This window comes from Trachypithecus francoisi, unplaced genomic scaffold (genome assembly GCF_009764315.1).
Source record: "Trachypithecus francoisi isolate TF-2019V2 unplaced genomic scaffold, Tfra_2.0 Lachesis_group9, whole genome shotgun sequence".
NCBI lineage: Eukaryota > Metazoa > Chordata > Mammalia > Primates > Cercopithecidae > Trachypithecus > Trachypithecus francoisi.
In genome coordinates this window covers 52,191,190-52,214,924 of record NW_022681474.1, presented here as the reverse complement: position 1 = coordinate 52,214,924, position 23,735 = coordinate 52,191,190, and the positions used below count along the sequence as shown (strand labels likewise).

Sequence of the window (23,735 nt, the reverse complement as noted above, 5' to 3'; positions counted from 1 at the left end):
TCCCACGTTGGCCTCCCAAAGTCCTGGGATTACAAGTGTGAGCCACTGTGTCTGGCCTATTATTGCTGTCTTCAAACTTGGCCATCTCTTATGGTATGATTTTTCATTTTTTCTAATTTAGGTTTTCATACTTTTATATATCATGCTATGTTAAATATCTCTGTATAGTTTTCTTTCATCCAGTGATTTTAGCCTCCTTATGATCTTCTCTATCATTTATGGCACTGGTGACTTAAATTGAATGTTCTTTCTGTGTCATTCCTCCTACGTTTGTTACTTGGCATTTTTAACAAAGAGCTTTCACTTCTCCTCTTTATTTCGGTATCACTGCTGACTAGTGCACTTGCGTTTTATTCTATGGTTTATTTTCCATCACTGTCATTGTTCTTTCTGATGCCTGTGCTGTCCCAGATTTGGCCATGGGAGCCTTCAGCCTGTATCCTGTGTCCTGTCAACTGTCTCTGTTAGTCTTTAGCATTTCTTACTTTCTGACAGAACAAGAGGATCCAGGCTCATGTTGCCCTCTTCCTGCCTTGGGCCTGGACTCAGCCATTTCTCTTAAGGATCATGTGTTTTTAGCTTAGAAATTAATCAGCTTTCCAAAGGATCTACAAAACACTAACTTCCCTGTTGAGCAATTGTTTTCTAAAATTAGATTTTTTAAAAAGGGTTATTCCTTTATTCTCGCTGTAAGTTCTTTTGAAGTGTGGTGTTAGGGAACCATGCCTGAGTTTGCTTATTAACTCCTCCAGTGTTGATCAGATCATTTTTTCCCTGCGCTATGTCATCTTAAACATGTTAAACAATTCCTTGACACTTTTCTATTTCTTTGTATTTTCATTGACTATATTGCCATTTCTAGATTAGCTGGTTAATGTACAAATCGAATTATTTTGCATTTCCTTGGTAATACAGGCTGTTGATGCTAAAGGAGGAAAAACAAATGGACTTGAAAACTGATCAGATGCATCGGAAAGCCATTTTTGGAGATGATTCTATGCTAACATCCTCTCTCCTTTCTTGATCTCTTAATTTTTTTTTCTTACCCAAGTATATACAGGTTGATTTTGTCTTTCTAGAAGATCCAAGATCTTTGGTTTAGAGATATATTCTCTTACTGTTAACTGGTATTAGAATAGCCTTTTCTGTATTTTATTTCAATACATTTTGAGAGTAGAAATGATTATATTTTCTTTTAACTTGTGAAGTAGAGCATGGCATACAAATGTTGTATTCACAGTATTTCAAAAAATTACCTTCTTACTGTACAAGTTGTATTTGGCATATAAAGTCTATCCAGCTTTGTTTTAGATGCAGTGTGATTATTACATGTTGATAAGGTATGAATTGGAGGTGGGATCCAAAATTACTGTACTTATTGTAATTTTTAAGCTAATTGTAGGTTTGGTGGTGAATATTTTGCTTCTGCAAAATGCAAACAGCATTTCATCAGAAGTTGTTTTATGGTCTTTCAGACATTTTGTTTTATATCTTTGGTGCTTTTTGCCCATGAAGTATCTCTTTTGTGTGTTTGTGCGTGTGTGTATTGATCTGCCTGTAAATTTCACAGCGCTCATTGTCAGGGATCAGCAGAATCAGGCCTAGGCAGAGAGCTGAGCAGTACTCTAGTACGTCTGTGTGTCCTGGTTGCCACGTTATCTCTGTTGTATATTTATAGATTGGAGAACTCTCTGACCTGTAACAAAGGTTGGATAGGACAGAGACAATTGGGAGAGGAATCCTCTGTTCTATTGTTCCCTGTGCCCCACTCCGAAATACGCTCTGAAATCTGTATTTAAATATTAAATTTGTATGGTTAATGTATTCTTTTTTAATGTCAAAAAATTAAATGATTGGTCAGCCCACTTAATATTTACAATGCAGGACTGACTTTGCATATTCTCTGTCTTGTATTTTTGCTTTATTTAAGCTAAGCTAGCCTTCAACGTTGGAAGCTGAATTGACAGTTGAAAAATAATGACATGTATACAAGGTGTGTTTGGAGGATTGCGGATGCAGGGGCACTGTACTGCTAAAGGAGTGTTGGAAGCTCACTGCAGAGGATGATAAAAGCAGACTGATGTGTATTACCTGCTGAAATGTAAGCTGGAGGCACAGGTGAAGATTACTAAACCTAATGAGCAGTTTGGCAGATAAGACAGGCTGTCAGGCCATGGCAGTTCAGCAGTGGGCGTGCTGCCTGTGAACCAAGTCATCTGTTCCAGAGGCCTACACTTAAATACCACAAGTAAAATCTTCCTTGTCACTGATACTTGGTAACACAATGAAACAGATACTGTCTTTCAGATTTCCGGTTGAATTACCAGCCATTAACATCTGGTTGTAATTTTGGGTTGGATTTGGGTTGTAAAATTATTTTTAGTTTTGCCTGTTCACATTTCATCCATAAAGCACAAACAAGATATATTTTCCCACATAAGAATGTAAGCAGTATAAGACTTAAAACACACTAATGAAATATGCATGGTTACATCCTTCAATAAACTAAAACTTGCATCTGTGATCTTTATTATGCAACACTCTGAAGTAACATTACAGTCTTTTCAGTGTGCTGTGTCATTTATATCCCTTACTTTATCCTAGGAATCCTGTATTGCCATTGAGCATATGAAAACTGAGACATGTGCATAACTTCTCCCAGTTGAGCCCATCAGTGGGGAGGAGCTATGTACCGGGGACATTTGCAAAGATTTTCATGAGTCTGTTGGATATAACAGCTTCTTAAGGAAACCTCACAGTTTACCTTCCCTGTTTTTTTTACCATTTGTAAACTAAGGCTCACTGATGCAAAATACAACACATTCTGTGCTGTGGCATAACTGCAGCTTAGGTTTTCATATTCAAGACAAGCACAAGTATAGCTGGAAAGGTATGAACACTTATTATGCCTCAGGATTCCTCTGTTGGTTTAGCTGGGGCATTTCCAAACAGCTGACTTGGGGCTAAAGCATCTTTCTATCTGGCATCAGTATTTCTAAGTTGCCTTTAAGCTTAATAAACGGTTGGTTTTTAGATTTCATTCCTTCAATGTGGAACACTGCAATTAAAAAAAATCACAGATATGTAGCGTATATAGTATTGTATATGTATATGTAATATAGTATTTTACACTAAGTAATAGTGACTGGCAGTCCATGGTTGAAGAAGTATTATTTTTCAGATATTCCGCTCTGTGTCATCAGCTGTAGACACTGACCTGGTATTTATCTGGAAGGGCTGTCAGGGGTTCACAGTGCTGCCTGTGGGTTATCTCCAGACCCTTTACAGATGGCACTTTAGGACAGGGTGAGTCACAGGTTGCACTAGAAGTTGCCTTTGAAATTAGACCTGAGGGGGCGGGGCTGGAGGCTCGGGTGCCGCCTCCTCTGCAAAGCCAGGGCCAGAGTCTTAAAACCGAGGGCCCGCAGGGGTCCCCGCGGCCGCCGCGATGCAGAAATACGAGAAACTGGAAAAGATTGGGGAAGGCACCTACGGAACAGTGTTGAAGGCCAAAAACCGGGAGACTGATGAGATCGTGGCTCTGAAACGGGTGAGGCTGGATGACGATGATGAGGGTGTGCCGAGTTCTGCCCTCCGGGAGATCTGCCTACTCAAGGAGCTGAAGCACAAGAACATCCTCAGGCTTCATGATGTCCTGCACAGCGACAAGAAGCTGACTTTGGTTTTTGAATTCTGTGACCAGGACCTGAAGAAGTATTTTGACAGTTGCAATGGTGACCTTGATCCTGAGATTGTAAAGTCATTCCTCTTCCAGCTACTGAAAGGCGTGGGATTCTGTCATAGCCACAATGTGCGACACAGGGACCTGAAGTCCCAGAGCCTGCTAATAAACAGGAATGGGGAGCTGAAATTGGCTGATTTCGGCCTGGCTCGAGCCTTTGGGATCCCTGTCCGCTGTTACTCAGCTGAGGTGGTCACACTGTGGTACCGCCCACTGGATGTCCTCTTTGGGGCCAAGCTGTACTCCACATCCATCGACATCTGGTCAGCCGGCTGCATCTTTGCAGAGCTGGCCAATGCTGGGCGGCCTCTTTTTCCTGGTAATGATGTTGATGACCAGTTGAAGAGGATCTTCCAGCTGCTGGGGACGCCCACCGAGGAGCAGTGGCCCTCTATGACCAAGCTGCCAGACTATAAGCCCTACCCGATGTACCCGGCCACAACATCCCTGGTGAACGTCGTGCCCAAACTTAATGCCATGGGGAGGGACCTGCTGCAGAACCTTCTGAAGTGTAACCCTGTCCAGCGTATCTCAGCAGAAGAGGCCCTGCAGCACCCCTACTTCTCCGACTTCTGTCCGCCCTAGGCCCCAGGATCCCCGGCCTCCAGGCTGGGGCCTGGCCTATTTAAGCCCCCTCTTGGGAGGGGCAAGATGGTGGGGGGTGCCCCGTGCACTGTGCTCCAGCTGTGCTGGGCCCAGCTGGGGTGGGGTGCCTGAGCCTAAGTTTCTCACTCCCTTTGTGGACTTTATTTAATTTCATAAATTGGCTCCTTTCCCACACACACACACACACACACACACACACAAAAGAAATTAGACCTGAACTATGTGGAACTGGAACACTTGTACACAAAGCTCTCTACCATCCAACTCCTGCTGAAGTCTTAGGGAAGAACAGTTTTCCAGATTCATTCTTTCCACACACAAGATTTCCCCACTGCCCAATTACTCTCACCTTTTTTTTTTTTTTTTCCCTTGACTTTTATATTTTACTGGACTCTGGAGTCTTACCTTGTACTATCACCTTTGCATGGGAGTGTACCTTATTTCACCAGTTATACTATCTGTTTATCAAAAGCAGAAGTAGTTACTTACACCTGAAAATTTGTACCGAGAATATAGCTGTGAATATGTTACGAAAGTATACTTAAAGTAAGAAATCAAAGGAAGTATATTTAAATCAAAGCACGAAATCCCATTTCCAAATGGCAATAAAGCGTGTGTTACATAGAGAGAATCAGTGCAGGAAAGTGTTTTAGTAGCCCAGATTCAATTGTACACTGGTGAATAAGCAAGAGTTCTTTTTCATTTTCATCTTGCAATTAACCAGGTATTTGGGTTCTTTTTCTATTCACATATGTCAGATAGAGACATGCGTGTTGTAAATTATTTTGTCAGAATGAAAGCCTGGCAGATTAAATGCTTTCTTCTCTTCTTGCTGGACTTGATATCAATCTCTTCTTCATTTCTTGATAATATGTTTGGTTATTTATGTTTTCATTGCTGTTAGTATCAGAGATGGCTTTGGATTCCCAGTTCTGCGTGCTCCTGTCTGGCTCCTGAACCCAGCTGGAGAGGTGAGTCAGTCCCAACTGATGAAGTACTGAGAAGAAGCTACACAAAAGGCAGCAAGGTGTTAATAAGTGTACCTCTGACATTTTAACCACCTCTGACTTTTCCATCTAATGGACAAGTAGTAGTCTCTGTCAGAGCTTCATTTTAAAGAAAAAAAAGAAACTTTGAAGTTATCAACTGTTTATTAATTTATGCTGTTGTGTTTACTCAACTCATTTTATTGACTTGTAAATTAGTAATTTGTGACCTATTATTTATGAATTCATTGCCTACATGTCAGCAAACAAATTTTCTTCTCAATAAAGAATCTGGTGGCTGGGCACAATGGTTCATACTTGTAATCTCAGCATGTTGGGAGAGCAAGTCAGGAGGATTCCTTGAGGCCAGGAGTTCAAGACCAGCCTGGGCAACATAGCAAGATTTCATCTCTACCAAAAAATGAAAACATTGGCTGGGCATGGTGGCTCATTCCTGTAGTTCAGGCTATTCAGGAGCCTGAGGTAGGAGGATCACTTGAACCCAGGAGTTTGAGGCTGCAGTGAGCTGTGATCCTAAAACTGCTCTCCAGCCCGAGTGACACACCAAGACACCATCTCTTCAAAAAAGGAATCTAGGGGCATCAGTGTGTGCATGCAGCATGGCTTGTGAATGCGGAAGTGCATGTGTGCATAGTTGGGCTCAAGAATGTGTTGATGATTACACCTTCTCAGAATGAAGATAATGTGAGGTGGAGTCTTGCTCTGTTGCCAGGCTGGAGTACAGTGGCACTATCTTGGTTCACTGCAACCTCTGCCTCCCGAGTTCAAGCGATTCTCCTGCCTCAGCCTCCCGAGTAGCTGGAACTACAGGCACATGCCACCACACCTGGCTAATTTTTAATATTTTAGTAGAGATGGCGTTTACCATGTTGGCCAGGATGGTCTCGATCCCCTGACCTCGTGATCCGCCTGCCTCTACCTCCCAAAGTGCTGGGATTACAGGTGTGAGCCACTGTGCCTGGCCTGAAGGTCACTTTTAGAAAGATCTCTCCACATCTTAGATTTGAGTCTTCCTTTAAATATTTTTCTCATTGACATTGGAAAGCACCTGACCATATATAAAATGAAGAATTTTCATAACTCCAAAAAGGATAATTATGACATCATCTATTATTTCTGTCTCTTGTTTCATAAATCTAAACCATCAACCTGCTTATTTTTGTATACTGTCACACTGTGTATTCCCTGCATTGAATGCCTTTCTATTGATATTCTCTGTAAAAATTATGGGAATTTTTCTGCACCCTACATTTTCTGTTATGGGGATTAAATATCCACTATCCATGTTTTTCCAAGTTTCACAGCAGCAACGGTAAATACCGCCCTCCCAGCAGCCTGTTTGTCCTGCTATTGTGTTTCTGTCACATTACACAAAGCCTCTTTGTCTTTGTAGTCGTACCCTACTAAGTTTTTAAAAAATTATGTAATATGTGTATATGCAAATACCTATATGTATGTGTGTGCACATACAGCTGATATCTAGTGAGATTATGCAGGCATGAACTACAGAATTAGCTTGTAATTTTAAGAAAATAAATTATTTTGTAAAGATAAATCTCATGTTTAAGAAGGGGAATTACAATGGAATCATTTAGGGATGCCTCAGCCTAAACATAATATGGAAAAAGCCATAACCAAAAGTCATGTTAGGTACTGCTAGGTTACTCAACCTATCATCACATTTAACTAAAATGTCAATTTGAACCATGATCAGTCTAGTTTGGTTAATATATTATTTAAATCAACTTGTGAAGTCTTCATTTTAAATGTAGAATTTGTGTTAATGAACCGGAGAATAACATTCTGTTGCTTGGAAGACGTGTTAAAGCCTAAAGATTTATGACGTTGTAAAAGAAGAAAACCAGCTGGTGATCAGTTGGCATTAGTACATAAGGATGTACTCATATTTGGTAATAGCCATTTTTTTCTAACTAGAGTAAGAGAGTTGGGAACGGGAAGCAGAAACGAGGACACGGATGTATAAAAAATCATAGAACAAAACTGCATTGAGTTCTGAGTATGGGTCTGTGATCCGTGGTTCAGTCTGAGAGGTTCATGTGTCCCTTATGAGAAGGGACAGGAAAGCCAGGAGGACAGGAGTGTGTTTGGGCCTGTGCCTGTGCTTCCACCACAGAAGTCAGCAGCTCTACCTTTCTTTTTTCTCCTCTTTATCTAATAATTGTCTCCTCTTCAAATTTGGGAAATGAGCTTAATCAAAAGTTTGTTGTGTTATTGTTTGTTTGTTTTTGAAATGTGGCCTCAGTGTGTTGCCCAGGCTGGTCTTAAACTCCTGGGCTCAAGTGATCCTCCCTCTCAGCCTCCTGAGTAGCTGGGACTACAGGCGTGCACCACCACACCCAGCTAAGTTAATGCTAACGTATAGTTTATCTGCTTCAGTTTTGAAGAGCAGGATATATGTAGTTCTGTGTGTATGTGTGGGTAGTGCATGTGTATATGTATATATATATACACACACACACACACACATATATACACACCAAGACACCATCTCTTCAAAAAAAGAATCTAGGGGCATCAGTGTGTGCACGCAGCATGGCTTGTGAATGCGGAAGTGCACGTGTGCATAGTTGTGCTCAAGAATGTGTTGATGATTATACCTTCTCAGAATGAAGGTAATGTGATGTGGAGTCTTGCTCTGTCGCCAGGCTGGAGTACAGTGGCACTATCTTGGTTCACTGCAACCTCTGCCTCCCGAGTTGAAGCAATTCTCCTGCCTCAGCCTCCCGCGTAGCTGGGACTACAGGCACATGCCACCACACCTGGCTAATATATATTTGTGTATGTGTATATATATATTTATTTATTACTAGTCCATTGCTGCTACAACAAACTACCACCATGTGAGGGCATAAAACAAATTTATTACACTCCTGTATGTCAGAGTCTGATGTGGATCTCCCTGGGCTAAAATCTAGGTGGTGGAAAGGCTACCTTCATCTCTAGAGGCTCTAGGGGATCTTTTTTCTGGCCTTTTCCACATTCTGGAGTCTGCCTGCGTTTTTTAGCTTTGGGCTCTTCTCCACTCTCACCATTAGCAACCTTGCATCCCATAGGCCCTTCTTCTATGGCCACATGTCTCTGTGGCTCTTTCCTTCCCCCTTCCTTCCACTGTTAAGGACTCATGTGCTTACTTAGTCCTGAATGGAGACGCCATTGTCATCCACATGAGCCCACTGTCCTAATCCATACAGGCTGCTACAAGGAAATGCACTAGACCGGGCAGCTTATAAACAACAGAACTTTGTTTCTCACAGTCCTGGAGGTTGAGAAGTGCAAGATCAAGGTGCCGGCAGTTGTAGTGTCTGGAGAAGGTCTGCTTTCTCATGGAGGCTTCCTTCTTGCTGTGTCTTCACATGATGAGAGGAACAAACAAGCTCCGTTGTGCTTTTAATAAGGGTGCTAATCCCAGTCATGAGGGCAGAGTCTCCCGTCAAGCTTAACCTCCTAATACCATCACCTTGAGGGTTAGGATTTTAACACAGGAACATTGACGGAACACAACACTCCTCCTGTCAAGGTTAATCATGTATGATGTACCGTTTTCATATAAGGTTCTAGGAATCTGTGGACATCGTTGAAGGGCCATTATTTTGCTGACCACGTTATACATATATTTTAATATTCTAGACTAGTGTGAAAACAATGGCAGTTCCATTGCTTTATATATGTGTATGTGTATATATATGTATGTATATATATAATATATATATTATCTAATGCTATAATTAAGAAAAACCTTGTAGACACAAATACACCCTTTTTTCAAAAAAAAAAAAAACTTTTTTTGCTATTTTACTTCATACTGCCAACTCCTTTTTCCTGAAACTGCTTCAACCCTGGGATTCTATTTTGGTATTAGTTTGATTTTATTGAAATATTCATGAATGAACATTGACTTGTATATGGATTTGAAAGTCACAGTAATGTTCCCATGAATTCATCTGTGAGTAATATTTTATAGACAAAATGTCTGCACCAGGATCAGGACAAGGGGAAGATGTATAATTCCCTTGTTCTAAGGTACTGCCGTTCATTGTCATTATTTTAAAATACGAGGGTTGACTGATGTTAAAACACAAAAAGGGGCCGGGAGTAATGACTCCCGCCTGTAATCCCAACACTTTGGGAGGCCAAGGCAGGCAGATCACCTGAGGTCAGGAGTTTGAGACCAGCCTGACCAACATGGTGAAACCCCATCTCTCTTAAAAATACAAAATTAACCAGGCATGGTGGCACATGACTGTAATCCCAGTTACTCAGGAGGCTGAGGCAGGAGAATAACTTGAGCCCAGGAGGTGGAGGTTGGGATGAGCCAAGATTGCGCCATTGCACTCCAGCCTGGGCAACAAGAACGAAACTCCATCTCAAAAAAAAAAAAAAAAAAGAGTGTTTCGCAAGGTTGAAGCATAAAGGGTTAATAGAATCATTTATCAGTTTTATTTCTGTACATCTGCAAGACACAATCTGAATATGAAATTAGAAAAACAAAAATTCGTTGGGCAATAAGAGCAAAACTTCGTTTCAAAAATAAAAAACAAAAAAAGAATAGTAATCTACAGTGTCACTTCCCGTCCAAGCTTGACTTCTACCTTTACTTTCTGATATGGTTTGGCCATGTCCCCACCCAAATCTCAGCATGAATTATAATCCCCATAATCCTCATGTGTTGAGGGAGGGGCCTGGGGGGAGGTGATTGGATCATGGGGGCAGTTTTCCTTATGCTGTTCTTGTGGTATTCAGTGAGTCCTCATGAGATCTTACAGGATTTTGTTTTGTTTTGTTTTGTTTTGTTTTGTTTTTGGGATCAAGTCTTGCTCTCTCGCCCAGGCTGGAGTGCCATGGCGCCATCTTGGCTCACTGCAGTCTCTGCCTCCTGGATTCTAGTGATTCTCCTGCTTTTGGCCTTCTGAATAGCTGGGATTACAGGCATGCACCAGCACACTCAGCTATTTTTTATATTTTTAGTAGAGATGGGATTTCACTACGTTAGCTAGGCTGGTCTCCAACTCCTGACCTCAGTCAATCCCCCCACCTTGGCCTCCCAAAGTGCTAGGGTTATGGGTGTGAGCCACTGTGCCCAGCTGAGATCTGATGGTTTTATAAATGTTTGACAGTTGCTCCTTCACATGCTCACACTCTCTGTGCAGCCACCATGTTAGTTGGACCTGGTTCCCCTTCTGCCATGATTATAAATTTCCTGAGGCCTCCCCAGCCATGTGAAACTGTGAGTCAATTAAACCTCTTTCCTTTATAAATTACCCAGCCTCAGGTATTTCTTTATATCAGTGTGAAAACAGACTGATATAATTTCTGATACTCATGCTTGAAGAACTAGGGGATTCAGACTACCTGGGATCAAATTGTGGCCCCACCCTTAACAGTCATGTGAGGTTACTTGAGGAGGTTACTTACCTTCTCCATCTCAAGTTTTTCTGTAAAATCTGTAAAATGAGATTGTTTTGAGGGTTAAATGAGCATAGCACCGTGGGAACACTGTCAGGCACACACTACTTGCCAGATGTCGAATATTATCTTTATTGAGTTAGGACTGTGGTAACCCACTTTATGGCTCTCGATTTTGTATGACAAAATCATGCTTAGTGCTTTGTAGTAAAATAAAATCTGAAAAGTCCCTGCCGTGGAAGGAAGAAATAGCTGGGAGAAAAGGGAGTTTCAGCATTTCAGAGCTTGGAGGGACACGTTAGGTTTCTATTTTATGGAGAAGGAGGTGGAGGCAGGATGGGTCCTAAGGTGTCATTCAAGACACACAGCCGTAACTCTTTACTGAGAATAGAGCTAGGGCCCCAGGGATTGCTGTGGTCAAGTTGCAGACAAAAACAACCACTCATTGGAAGACAGGAGGGGAGTGTTTAGTTACAAAAGCAGTCAACCATTCAGGTGTATCTATATTCAGTCAGCAAATAAAAGTTGTTCAACTTGGTTGCTAATGGGACTCACTCTACTGAGGCTTTGTATAGAACTCACAGAGGAAGATGGCTTCAAGTAACGAACTACCCTGTGCTTTTCTTAGGACTAAAAAGCTCAGGAAGCTGGTGATGGATGAAAACCTTAGTCCCACTGGCACTGCAGGAGGGGCCAGGAGAGCAGCAGCATCATAAGCCACAGGGCGGGGCAGCCCAGCCAGGGGCATTCTGAGCTGTTGGGGATGGTGTCAGCCAGGGTGGGCCATGTGAGCTGTCGGGGAGGGCACTGTGAAGTGTGGGGTGGGGCATTGTGTGCCACATGCCTAGCCTCCCACCTGGGTCAGTGGGCTTCAGTCTGTAGGTGACTACAGAAGGAGGAGGAGCTCCATCTGTTCTTTCTTCAGGCAGTTGTTGTGTCTCTCAGCACTTGTTGGGTTCACAACCTATTAAATAAGCGGCTGGTCTTCACCCTCCCAGACAAGTCAACTCAGGGGAGGCGGCAGGGTGTGGGCCTTGGCCCGCAGCCGCGGCCGGGGCCGGGGCCAGGGCCGGGGCCAGGGCTGGCCTGTGAGGTGGGCAGGCAAGCAACGGGCAAGACCATCTCTGCAAGTGCAGCATAGCCTCGGCCTAGGGCAGTGGGAGTGCGAGGCCAAAGCTGTGAGCAGAGGCCCAGGTGGTGGCAGACAGTAGAGGCGCCCCATGGGGAACATACTGACCTGTTGTGTGCGCCCCAGCGACAGCCCTGAGTTTGACCAGCAGCAGGGGTCTGTGTGTCCCTCTGAATCTGAGATCTATGAGGCAGGAGCTGGGGACAGAATGGCAGGAGCTGGGGACAAGATGGCAGGACTGGGGACAGGATGGCAGGAGCTGGGGACAGAATGGCAGGAGCTGGGGACAGGATGGCAGGAGCTGGGGACAGGATGGCAGGAGCTGGGGACGGGATGGCAGGGGCGCCCATGGCTGCTGCTGTGCAGCCTGCTGCGGTGACTGTTGAAGTTGGTGAGGACGTCCACATGCACCACAACCATGACTGGGAGATGCCTGAAGGTAAGGAGGTAACGGGTGCCATCTGCCTTGGGCTTGCCTCTGGCTGTTGCTGTCCCCAAGGTCCCCTGGGAGGCATCGCCCACTTCAAGCTCCTTTCTGCCCGTAGCCAGCTTTCCCACGGGCTGGCCAGGAGCACAAGCTGGCTCTGCCTTGCATTCCCACCCCTTAGTCTTTCCCCACCAAATCCAGCAGTTTATTTTCGCCTCCCCTCCCAATTGCTCAGTTCTTGCTCTCTCATCTTTCTCCCAGGCTGCCATGGGACCATTTATTTATGGCTCTTCTTGTCAAATAAGCAGCAGTCAAATAAATGAGTTGATCAATTTTTACAAATGATTACATCATTTTTTCTTTTCTCCCTCTATACATATAGCTTTGGAGTTTAACCTTCTGCCAATCCAGAGGCAAGCACAATATTCCACGGGAACTGTCAAACAGATGGTGAGACAACATTGTCTGTAGCTCTATTTATCATCCTGTGGGACTTTGCTAAGGCTTCTTTGGAATATTCTCTTCCTTTTCTCAATAAAAACTCAAATATCCCAACTTTCCAGCAGCCATCTTATTTTTTCTTTGTACCTGTCCAGATGGTACCTAAGTGAAGGAATCAGGTAAGTGCCTAATTGTTTCCTTTGTTAAAGTAGCTAGATCTCAGGACAGTTCATATTCAGATATTTGGGGATTTCTTATTTAAAATCGTAATGGAGGTTACCATGGGAGAGGCTGTATGGGATTCTTAATGGGCTGCTTTAAGTCACCTTGATAGAAGCTGCTTAGTTTCTTCTAACTGTAATTTGAACACAGAAGAGGGTGGGGGGAAGAGGGTGCTTAAAATAATTGTGAAAGGTGCAAAATGTCACGACCAGGGATGCAGAAAAATGGCTGTGTGTGGAGGGGGAGGGTTTGTCAAAGAAGTTTGCCCATGAGGCTCTGATGACTTTAAAATTCTTACTTTAACACAAAATGTGTCTCCAGATTTATTCTGGTGACTTAACAGATTTTATTTACCTCCTTGTTCTGAAAGATAGGTGAGGTTCATGGTCAAAACTTTCAAAAGACATCAATGTAGACTTTTAATGTGTATTATAAAAATTGCAGGTTAAAATCTCCGACCTTCCCTGTAAGAGTGTTTGTTGCTGTGGCTCTCCCTTTGTCCTTTCCCCTCCTGACAATAGCATCTTGTTCAAAGATACGAAAATTGGAGTTTTGGCCAGGCATGGTGGCTCACACCTGTAATACCAGCACTTTGGGAGGCTGAGGCAGGTGGATCACCTGAGGTCAGGAGTTCGAGACCAGCCTGGCCAACATAGTGATACCCCATCTCTACTAAAAAAATACAAAAATTAGCTGGGCGTGGTGGCGCATGCTTGTAGTTCCTGCTACTCTAGAGACTGAGACAGGAGAATTGCTTGAACCCGGGAGGCAGAGGTTGCAGTGAGTAGAGATCACGCCAATGCACTCCAGCCTGGGTGACAGAGCGAGACCCCATCTCACAAAAAAAAGAAAGAAAAAAAAAAAAAGAAAGAAAGTTGGAGTTTTTTAGTCTCTACACTGCTGGGAGAGGCAGGGGATGGGTGGTGGTGAAAAGAGAAAACAGTTGATTTGCCTCTAAAATTTTGTGAAGAGATGAATCTAAGTAAAAGTAATTCTGGGTAGTAATATAGTTCTTGAATAAAAATTAAAATTTTCATGGAAAACATTGCATCACAATGAAATTAAATCCAGTTGGCTTATTGGTTTCATTTAAATGCCAGAGATTTCATTACTGTAGAGGAAATGTCTTGTAGCTCTTCTATTTAAACTTTGGTTGGGCTCTTAATTTTTTAAGAAGTAGAATAATTAAGACTCATGATGAGTGTGACTTTGTAACTTGGAAGTACTATCCTCACTTTTCAAGATATTTAAGAATTGCTTTAGAATAAACAATATATTATGTGAATTAATTGATTATACCTTTATACACAAAGCGTGTAAGTAGTTGTGTAAACTTATACTCTGCTTGCTGATGTAAGGAAAGCCTCTGAGTGATGTTACACACCAGTTAGTAGATGGGTAGTATTGGATGAGAGCCCCAAAATGGCTGTTTATTGTCATTCTTTAGGATTACAACACAGTTTATGTATGTTTCACTTGGCCCTTTCCAATACAAATAAGGCCTGTGTATGTTCTCCCTTTGTATTGCTAGTGAAGAAATGAAGACTTAGAGATATCACATGACTGTGGAAGACAGCTACTCAACAGAACTAAGGTTCTGTGTCCTCAGAATGACATGGAAGTGACAGATATGCTGAATTTACTTTTAAAAAATTTTAAGAACTCTAGAAACTTTGCCTATAAAATAGACCTATCTTTTAAAACTTACTGCAATCTTGATTTATTTTATGCAAAGTTGATTTTACACAACTCAAAGCCAACTTTTACCTCTTTTTCTTCTTCTTCTTCTTTTTTTTTTTTTTTTTGAATAAAGGAGGGTGTCACTATATTACTCATGCTGGCTTCAAATTCCTGACCTGGGTTCAAGTGATTTTCCCATCTCAGCCTCCTGAGTAGCTGGGACTACAAGCATGTGCCACCCTGCCTGGCTCTATCTTATGTCTATACATTCATTTCAATGGATAAGAATAAAAGTAAAAGTAGTGAAATAGCCTAAATACAGCAGTTGAGTAAACGAGTTGATAAATTTTAATAAATGATTACATCTTTTTTCTTTTCTCCCTCTATACATATAGCTTTGGATTTCAACCCTTCTGCCAATCCGGAGGCAACCACAATATTCCAGAGGAACTCTCAAACAGATGGTGAGACAACATTGTTTTTTCCACCAAGAGAAATAGTACAAACTCTTGTTTGATCAGGTGTATAACTCATATTAGTTTAATTTTTCAACTTTTCACATATTCACTTGTCTTATTTTAACATGTGATATACTTTCCTTTAGTTATCTTGTTAGTGAAAACATGTAAACTTTTTCTTTATACATTTTGCCATCTTTTTATCAACACAATTAATTTGTCATGTGATGGAGGAGTCATGGATTTCTCTTTATTCATAATTCTTGGCCCCTTTTCCCTTGCTCCAAAGAGTACATTTTAAAGATGAATGGTAGAACTTAGGCTTCAGCTTGGTTTTCTTTTAAACAAATTAAAAACATAGCTGTTTATCATCAGGGATTGAATCTGTGATTTGGGCCTCCTCTCACACAGTCCTCTGACCACATTCATTTACCACATCCAAGTTCATGCTACTCAAAACTTTAAAGTTATTAACCCTTTCATTTGATGTAATGTAAATTTAAACATGCCCTACTCCTGCTTATTTTCCTTAAAGTTATCGTTAAATCCTCATGTATTTGCTAAAAAGCCATGCACAACCAAGTTTTCCAGTTGACTTAAACAGCAAGAATACAAGTGAGGGTTCTATAATAATATGTGAAGTAACGCAGCACAGTAAAATATAGGAATTTGTAACCTTTGTTTTTATAGTTTGAGTAGACTTTGCCCATCTTGAGTCAGTTATTTCTGATTAGAATTTGTGTTCATTTTTTACATTACTATAAAGAGATACCTAAGGCTGGGTAATTTATAACAAAAAGAGGTTTAATTGGCTCATAGGTCTTTGGGCTGTACAAACATGGCTTCAACATCTGCTTCTGGTGAGGGCCTCAGCAAGCTTACAATCATGATAGAAGGCAAAGGGGAAGCAGGTGGTTCCACACGGTGAAAGAGGGAGGAGAGAGAGGAAGGGGGAAGGTATCACACTCTTTTGTTTTTTTTTTTTTTTTGAAATGGAGTCTCGCTCTGTTGCCCAGGCTGGAATGCAATGGAGCAATCTTGGCTCACTACAACCTCCGCCTCCCACGTCCAAGCAATTCTCCTGCCTCAGCCTCCCGAGTAGTTGGGACTATAGGCGGGCACCATAACACCTGGCTGATTTTTGTATTTTTGGTATAGACGGGGTTTCACCATGGTGGCCAGGCTGGTCTCAAACTCCTGACCTCAGGTGATCCACCCGCTTCAGCTTCCCAAAGTGCTGGGATTACAGACTTGAGCCACTGCACCTGGCCGGTACCACACTCTTTTAAACTACCATAATGAGAATTTGCTTATTACCATGAGGGTGGGACCAAGCCATTCACTGGGAATCCCCCGACATTACCCGAACACCTCCCACTAGGCCCTATCTCCAACATTAAGGGTCACATGTTAACATGAGGTTTGGAGGGGGAACTTATCCAAAACATATCAGAATTGTATTTCCCAGTTCCTTCCAGAGCCATGGGCTTCTCTCACCTAGAGAGCATGGAAGTGGTAAAAGAAAAGCTAGTCCATGTCCCTCACTCTTCAGTGGTAGGAACTTTTGCCTACAAGGCCCTTCCAGCATCAAAGGCAGAGGCAATGTAGGAAACAAAGCATGGCTCAAGTCCCTCTTTGTCCCGACCCGCAGGACAGTCGAACGGGCCCTGGAAGGGGGAGTGGGAATGGAGGAGACAAGAAAACACAAGAAATGGAGACAAGACAAGTAGCCTGATCAAGTCTCGTTTAATGGTGGTGGTGCAATGCCTTATATTGGCTGGCAGAGGAAGAGGTTGGGCCAGGGCGGTGACGGGGGCCGGGTCTTCTCAAATTACAATCGCGCATGCGCCGTGGGTTTGTACTTTTCCCGGGCGAGGGATCGCGCCTGCGCCCTAGGCTGCATATCTTCCTGGGCGGGAAAATGTTTGCGCGCCTGCCGGAAAGGTTGGCGCACACGGGAACAGTTTAGGCGCGCCCGGGAAAAACTTAGGCGCGCGGGAAAAACTTAGGCGCGCGCGGGAAGGGTTTGTAAATAAAGAACCCGGGAATGTGCCGTCCTGTCTCCGCTTTGCAGAGATCAAGCAACAGAGGTCGGCTAATTCCGGGCCTCATGGCTCCGGACAGGTCCCCCTTTTTTATATATAATTATGGCTAGAGGATTGTCCCTCGGGAACTGCGCCTGTCTTAGGTTGGAGTAATGCATCTCATCACTGGTACCCGTCATGGGATTAGGCAGTAGCTTATGACGGCCCTCCTGTCTTAGGTTAGTGAGAGATGATACTCTCTTACCCGTCATTGGCTGTCCAGTTCAGCGCATAGGGAAGGTGGTCATAATGGGTGTGAGTATGAGCCACCGCGATCTTCTTGTTCTAGGCGATGATAATGGACCTGTATAGGCTTCGCTTGGATAGCCTCGACTTGTTGCTTAATGAATGTCATGAGCTTATTGAAGACCAAAGGTCCTACAGAGAGTAAGAGCAATAGGCAAAGCAGGGGGCCCAGGAATGGCATAAGATAGGGAAGGAGTCCATGGAACCCAGTCCAAAACGGGTTATCGGTTATTTCTTTTCATCGTTTTTCTAGGTCTTCTTGTAGACGCCTGATTTTGTCCCTGACGATCCCGGATTTGTTGGTATAGAAACAGCACTTCTCCTGTAAAGCCAAGCAGATGCCGCCCTGTTCTGCAGTTAGTAAATCTAGGCCTCTTCTATTTTGGAGCACTACTTCTGCCAGAGAATCTACCTGATCTTGTAAATCTTGTATAGTACTTGAAATGGCCTGCATATCTGAGATCAATTGGCGAGACAATTGGTGTATTGAGTAACAGAAACCCCTAGGCCTGTAGCCCCAGTTGCTACGGCAGTAGTTATGCCTAATCCTGCAAGTAAGGGGATAAATTGTATTGCCCTTTTGTTTCTTCCTAAAAAGTGATCTATAGCTGGGATAGGTACAGGTTCATCTCCAGGGATAATGTCTACGTCTGGCAAAAGTGTGGCTAAGACACAACGTCCTGTCCAGTTAGTAGGTAAATAGGTATAAGCCCTATTATTGCCACATATAAAAACCGAGCTGTTTGGGGCACACAGTGATTGGGAAATATTTACTATGGTGGAACAATTATTGAATTGATTGAATCCTACATCAAGGTCGTAAGTGTTATTAAGGGGAGGGGAGTAGATGCAAGAGGAACTAGGAAATTCTAAAGGCTGTACTTTAAGGGGAGGAATTATGATGCAAGGGGTACTGGATGTATAATTTAAGTTATTACTGGGTATGGCAAGAGGAACGGGATCTCCTGATTGCAGACACAGCCAGCAGTCATTAGCCAGACTAGAGTTGGAATTGTTAAGCAGGTTGTGAGTAGCCGTGAGGAGGGCAAAGGTCTGGGCATCAACTTTCTCTTTCCCTCAGGCTTTGGGCAAGGCCAAGGGGTGGTAGTGAATTTCCGGGTACAGGGACCTTTGTATCAAGTTGTGCAATCTTTTCTCTAAGCTCCTCTTTTGGGTCTATTACTGCCATAACTGCGGGGGCAGAAGCCTTATTATAGGGAGGGGGATAAGTAAGAGTTTGTGGCCAGTCAGAATTACGATATTTTGCTGCCCCTTCCTCTAAATTATCCCAGTTTACTTCTGAAGGGTTAAGGTTATTTTTACTTTTGCTTTCATTAGTTGTAGGTAAAACTGGGTATTTTTTAGCCTTTTCCTTATATGATGTTTCTATATTCGTAAAAGAGGGGACCCCAGCCTCTTCCTCATCGCTTTGTAGCGATATAAGGTCTATTTCTTTATTAGGTATGGATTTTTTGAGGTCGGTTTGGGAACTGCCTCTTAATATTTCCTCAGTCTGAGTAACCACCGCCATTACCTCAGGATCTTTTTCTTTTTCCTTTTTATCTATTATATCTCTGATTAGATTCCAATAAGAAAAAGCTGTCACCGGAACCTTCTCTGGTCCAAAAGTACTATAATAATCTTGAAAACAATCTCCCACTCTACGCCACCTCTTTACGTCAATGGTCCCCTCTTGTGGAAACCAAGGGCAGGTTTCTTTTACAAAATCAAAAAATTTAAACAAATCATTACTTTTAACCTTTACTCCTCGTGTTTTTAAAGTCTCTTTTAATTGCCCTACATAAATCTGATGCTGGCTTAATTCTTGTCCCATAATCAGACACTATTACTCACCTCTGGTTCCAACGCGGCAGGCTCCCGTGACGTCCGGAGGAATTTCTTCCACTTTCACTTTCGGCCAACTTTAGTGCCTTCTTCCTCACTTTTTCCCCCGTGTCCAGGTCCCTGTTCGGGCGCCAGGTGTCCCGACCCGCAGGACAGTCGAACGGGCCCTGGAAGGGGGAGTGGGAATGGAGGAGACAAGAAAATACAAGAAATGGAGACAAGACAAGTAGCCTGATCAAGTCTCGTTTAATGGTGGTGGTGCAATGCCTTATATTGGCTGGCAGAGGAAGAGGTTGGGCCAGGGCGGTGACGGGGGCCGGGTCTTCTCAAATTACAATCGCGCATGCGCCGTGGGTTTGTACTTTTCCCGGGCGAGGGATCGCGCCTGCGCCCTAGGCTGCATATCTTCCTGGGCGGGAAAATGTTTGCGCGCGTACGGGAAAGGTTGGCGCACGCGGGAACAGTTTAGGCGCGCCCGGGAAAAACTTAGGCGCGCGCGGGAAAAGCTTTGGGCGCGCGCGGGAAAAACTTAGGCACGCGCGGGAAGGGGTTGTAAATAAAGAACCCGGGAATGTGCCGTCCTGTCTCCGCTTTGCGGAGATCAAGCAACAGAGGTCGGCTAATTCCGGGCCTCATGGCTCCGGACACCTCTTAAGGCTTTTATTATTCTGGCCTTTTTTTTAGAAAAACAAACATGGTTTTTTTTGTGCTGCAGACACTATGACCAATTAGGTTTGTATACTCGTTTTAAAATTAAAATTTAGGAAAGGCTCTGTGGCTTACACCTGTAATCCCAGCTCTTTGGGAGGCCGAGGTGGGTGGATCATGAGGTTAGGAGATCAAGACCATCCTGGCTAATGCAGTGTAACCTCCTTTCTGCTGAAAATACAAAAAAAAAAAAAATTAGCTAGGCATGGTGGCACGTGCCTGTAGTCCCAGCTTGTCAGGAGACTAAGGCTGGAGAATCGCTTGAACCCGGGAGTCAGAGAGGTTGCAGTGAACTGAGATCCCACCACTGCACTCCAGCCTAGGTTACGGAGTGAGACTCCATCTCAAAAAAAAAAAAAAAAAAATTAGGATACATTACTTTCGAGTTGTGTAAAGACCCCTTTTTTGTTTTGTTTTGTGTTTAGTGGCATATTCGTAGATAATCACTAAGTGTGGTTCAAGATGCTTACAGGGATTCTGTTGCATCTAGAGATAGATGCCTGGTCAGGAAGTAGTTCTTAGAGCTGTTAGCTCTTAGCTTCTGATAATTAAAGTAAGCTGTGTGTAAATGCAGAATGAGAGAATACTGATGGATCATGGCTTATATATGCAACAGTTAAACTTTTTTATTAGCTAAGATTTTCATCTGGCCTAATTTTTTTGCCCTTTTCTTTTGTACATGAGGATTCCTTCATTTGTATGTAACAGAAACAAAAGGTAAAGTAGATGAAAAGCTAAGTTTTTAGATTTGACTCTATGATATTAATCGTGCCAGATAATTTAAATTACAAATTATTGAAAATAGTTTTTTAAAATGGAATTTTGTCTCATTTTACATAGGAGTAATCACTAAGATGTTAACAACCACTTTTATTTTATGGTATTTGTATCAGAAGTGACCAGTTTTTTTTTTTTATTCTTAGTTGTAGAAATAAGAAGAAGCTCAAGCCTGTAATCCCAGCACTTTGGGAGGCCGAGATGGGTGGATCACGAGGTCAGGAGATCAAGACCATCCTGGCTAACACGGTGAAACCCCGTCTCTACTAAAAATACAAAAACTAGCCGGGCGAGGTGGCGGGCGCCTGTAGTCCCAGCTACTCGGGAGGCTGAGGCAGGAGAATGGCGTAAACCCGGGAGGCGGAGCTTGCAGTGAGCTGAGATCTGGCCACTGCACTCCAGTCCGGGCGACAGAGCGAGACTCCGCCTCAAAAAAAAAAAAAAAAAAAAAAAAAAAAAAGAAGAAGCAATTGTACAAACCATGTAAATAAACAGTCAAATAATTAAGAAATTGATAGTTTGACATAAAAGTTGTCTCTCTTGATTTCTTTAAATTACAATGTGGACCCAGTGGCGATAGCATGGACCTCTTTTTGTGGATTTTCTAAATCTCTTCTGTTTTCCTAAGTATTAAATTTATCCAGAAAAGTCTTTAGTTTAGTGTGTCGACTTTTAAGGATGTCTGATATTTAAGTTACATTTCAATAGTCTGGTTGTGGTAAAAAGATCTGCCTTAAGGCTGGGCATGGTAGCTCATGCCTGTAATCCCAGCACTTTAGGAGGCCGAGGTGAATGGATCATCTGAGGTCAGGAGTTGGAGACAACCATGACCAACATGGTGAAATTCTGTCTCTACCAAAAATACAAAATTAGCCAGGTGTGGTGGCGCATGCCTGTAATCTCAGCTACTCAGGAGGCTGAGGCAGGAGAATCACTTGAACCCGGGAGGCAGAGGTTGCAATGACTCAAGATTACACCACTGCACATTCCAGCCTGGGTGACAGAGCAAGACTCCATCTCAAAATAATAATAATAATAATGATCCACCATGATCAAATGGGTTTCATACCAGGGATGCAGGGATGGATTAACATACACAAGTCAATGAATGTGATAAACCACATAAACAGAATTAAAAACAAAAAATCACATGATCATCTCAATAGACACAGAAAAAGCATTTGACAGAATGCAGCATCCTTCTATGATTAAAACCCTCAGCAAGATCGGCGTACAAGGGTCATACCTCAATGTAATAGCCATCTATGACAAACCCACAGCCAACATAATACTGAATGGGGAAAATTTGAAAGCGTTCCCCCTGAGAACTGGAACAAGACAAGGATGCCCACTCTCACCACTTATTTTTTTATTTTATTTTATTATTTTTTTTACAAACATAGACTTTACTAAATGCTGCTCAATCCCCCAGTGAAGATCTTTCATTACAAAACAGTTTTCCACACAACTGCAAGTTAAGAGATTGGAATGGTACTCTGATAACAAAAGATGTGAGAAATACTTCACCAAGTAAAAACATAAAAGACCTCTATGTAGTCAACCTTTTCAGAGCTCTACAGAGGAAGCCTACTGCATTTCCTTTAAATAAAGCCAGGCAGTGACACCTAGTGCTCTGTATCACCACACTGTGGGACTCAAAGCCTCCATCCCTAGGTCAGGAGGAACTAGGTGAAGGGCAGGTCGTGAGGACTGGAAAGGCCCTGCCTTCAGCCTTTGAGAGGAGGAGGAGGAATGAGTTGAGAGGCAAGCTGGGTAATTCACCTGAGCTGCCTCTACCCATCCGTTACCGCTCTGGGGAATTGCAGAGGAAGGGGGATATTCATGAGGAACAATCTGAAGAATTGTGGTTTACTTTCCCAGCTTTTAAAAATATTTTGTGCTTTAAGAAGCCTGGAGATTTAAGGTTTTGTCTAAATTCCAGAGTACAGTAATATATTTCTTGAGGGGAGGGGTTAGGGCAGGTAATTCCTTCCCCCCATCATATTTCTGGGTGAGACTAAGAGAAGGGTAAGGATGATACCTTAGTTTTATTTTAGGAAGTATTCTTTTTCCTAGGATGTAACTAAGGTTTGCAGCAGTCACTCGCACCATTTCTATTCAACATAGTACGGAAGGCCTGGCCAGAGCAATCACACAAGAGAAAGCAATAAAAGGCATCCAGATCGGTAAAGAGGAAGTCAAACTGTTGCTATTTGCTGATGATATGATCATATACCTAGGAAACCCTAAAGTCTCCTTCCAAAAGCTCCCAGAACTGATAAAGGAATTCAGGAAAGTTTCAGGAGACAAAATTAATGTACACAAATCAGTAGCTCTGTTATACCCCAACAGCGACCAAGCTTAGAATCAAACCAAGAACTCAACCCCTTTTGTGATAGCTGCAAAAATAAAATAAAATAAATTACTTAGGAATAGACCTAACCACGGAGGTGAAAGACCTCTATAAGGAAAACAACATTAGTATTTTTAATGGGTTAAAATGAGAGGCAGCAGGTAAACAGTGGAAGAAATCAGTGGGTGGGCTTCAGCGTCCAACAGGTACTGGACCTTTGATGGTAAGCTTTTTTTTTTTTTTGACTTACTAAGTTACTAGGTACTATTATTTCTAGTTTTTGTCATTAAACCTTAAAACTACTAAGTAACCCCTTCCATTTATTGTTAAAGAGCGTAAAATTTCATACTCTTAATTTATGCTGACTGATGTTAGATTATTTGTTTCTATTTTGTGACTACCTTAAATAATACCTATAAATAGTAAACTGTTAGTAATGTTTTTGCTGTAATTGAATGTAGTAAGATTTATCTTCCAAATGATAACCGCATTGTCAAACACTTGTCAAAGTTTTGGATTTACTCAAAATTCTATGCTCAGCAGCTGGAGGTAGGAAGAGTAGGGGACCCTCCCTTACTTTTACGGA

At 42.6% G+C, this 23,735-nt stretch overlaps 1 protein-coding gene and 2 long non-coding RNA genes across 3 annotated transcripts; all 3 read left to right on the top strand.

Annotated features, from left to right (window-relative positions):
- Positions 1-25: 25 nt before the first annotated feature.
- On the top strand, positions 26-6,910 carry LOC117082417. The gene is made up of 3 exons (XR_004436602.1): positions 26-93; positions 1,931-2,101; positions 5,253-6,910. It is a non-coding gene; the product is annotated as an uncharacterized LOC117082417 (long non-coding RNA).
- Positions 3,155-4,522, top strand: LOC117082413 (cyclin-dependent-like kinase 5). The gene has a single exon (XM_033209100.1). It carries the CDS (start codon positions 3,449-3,451, stop codon positions 4,325-4,327), a length of 879 nt encoding a protein of 292 aa, XP_033064991.1. The 5' UTR covers positions 3,155-3,448; the 3' UTR covers positions 4,328-4,522.
- Positions 6,911-12,730: 5,820 nt separating the features above from the next.
- LOC117082386 lies at positions 12,731-20,963 on the top strand. Its single transcript, XR_004436587.1, has 3 exons — positions 12,731-12,785; positions 15,074-15,142; positions 20,943-20,963. It is a non-coding gene; the product is annotated as an uncharacterized LOC117082386 (long non-coding RNA).
- The last annotated feature ends 2,772 nt before the right edge of the window (positions 20,964-23,735 follow it).

Excerpts from the sequence above, each read along its gene's own strand:
- LOC117082413 (XM_033209100.1), top strand. The coding sequence starts at position 3,449 with ATGCAGAAATACGAGAAACTGGAAAAGATTGGGGAAGGCACCTACGGA.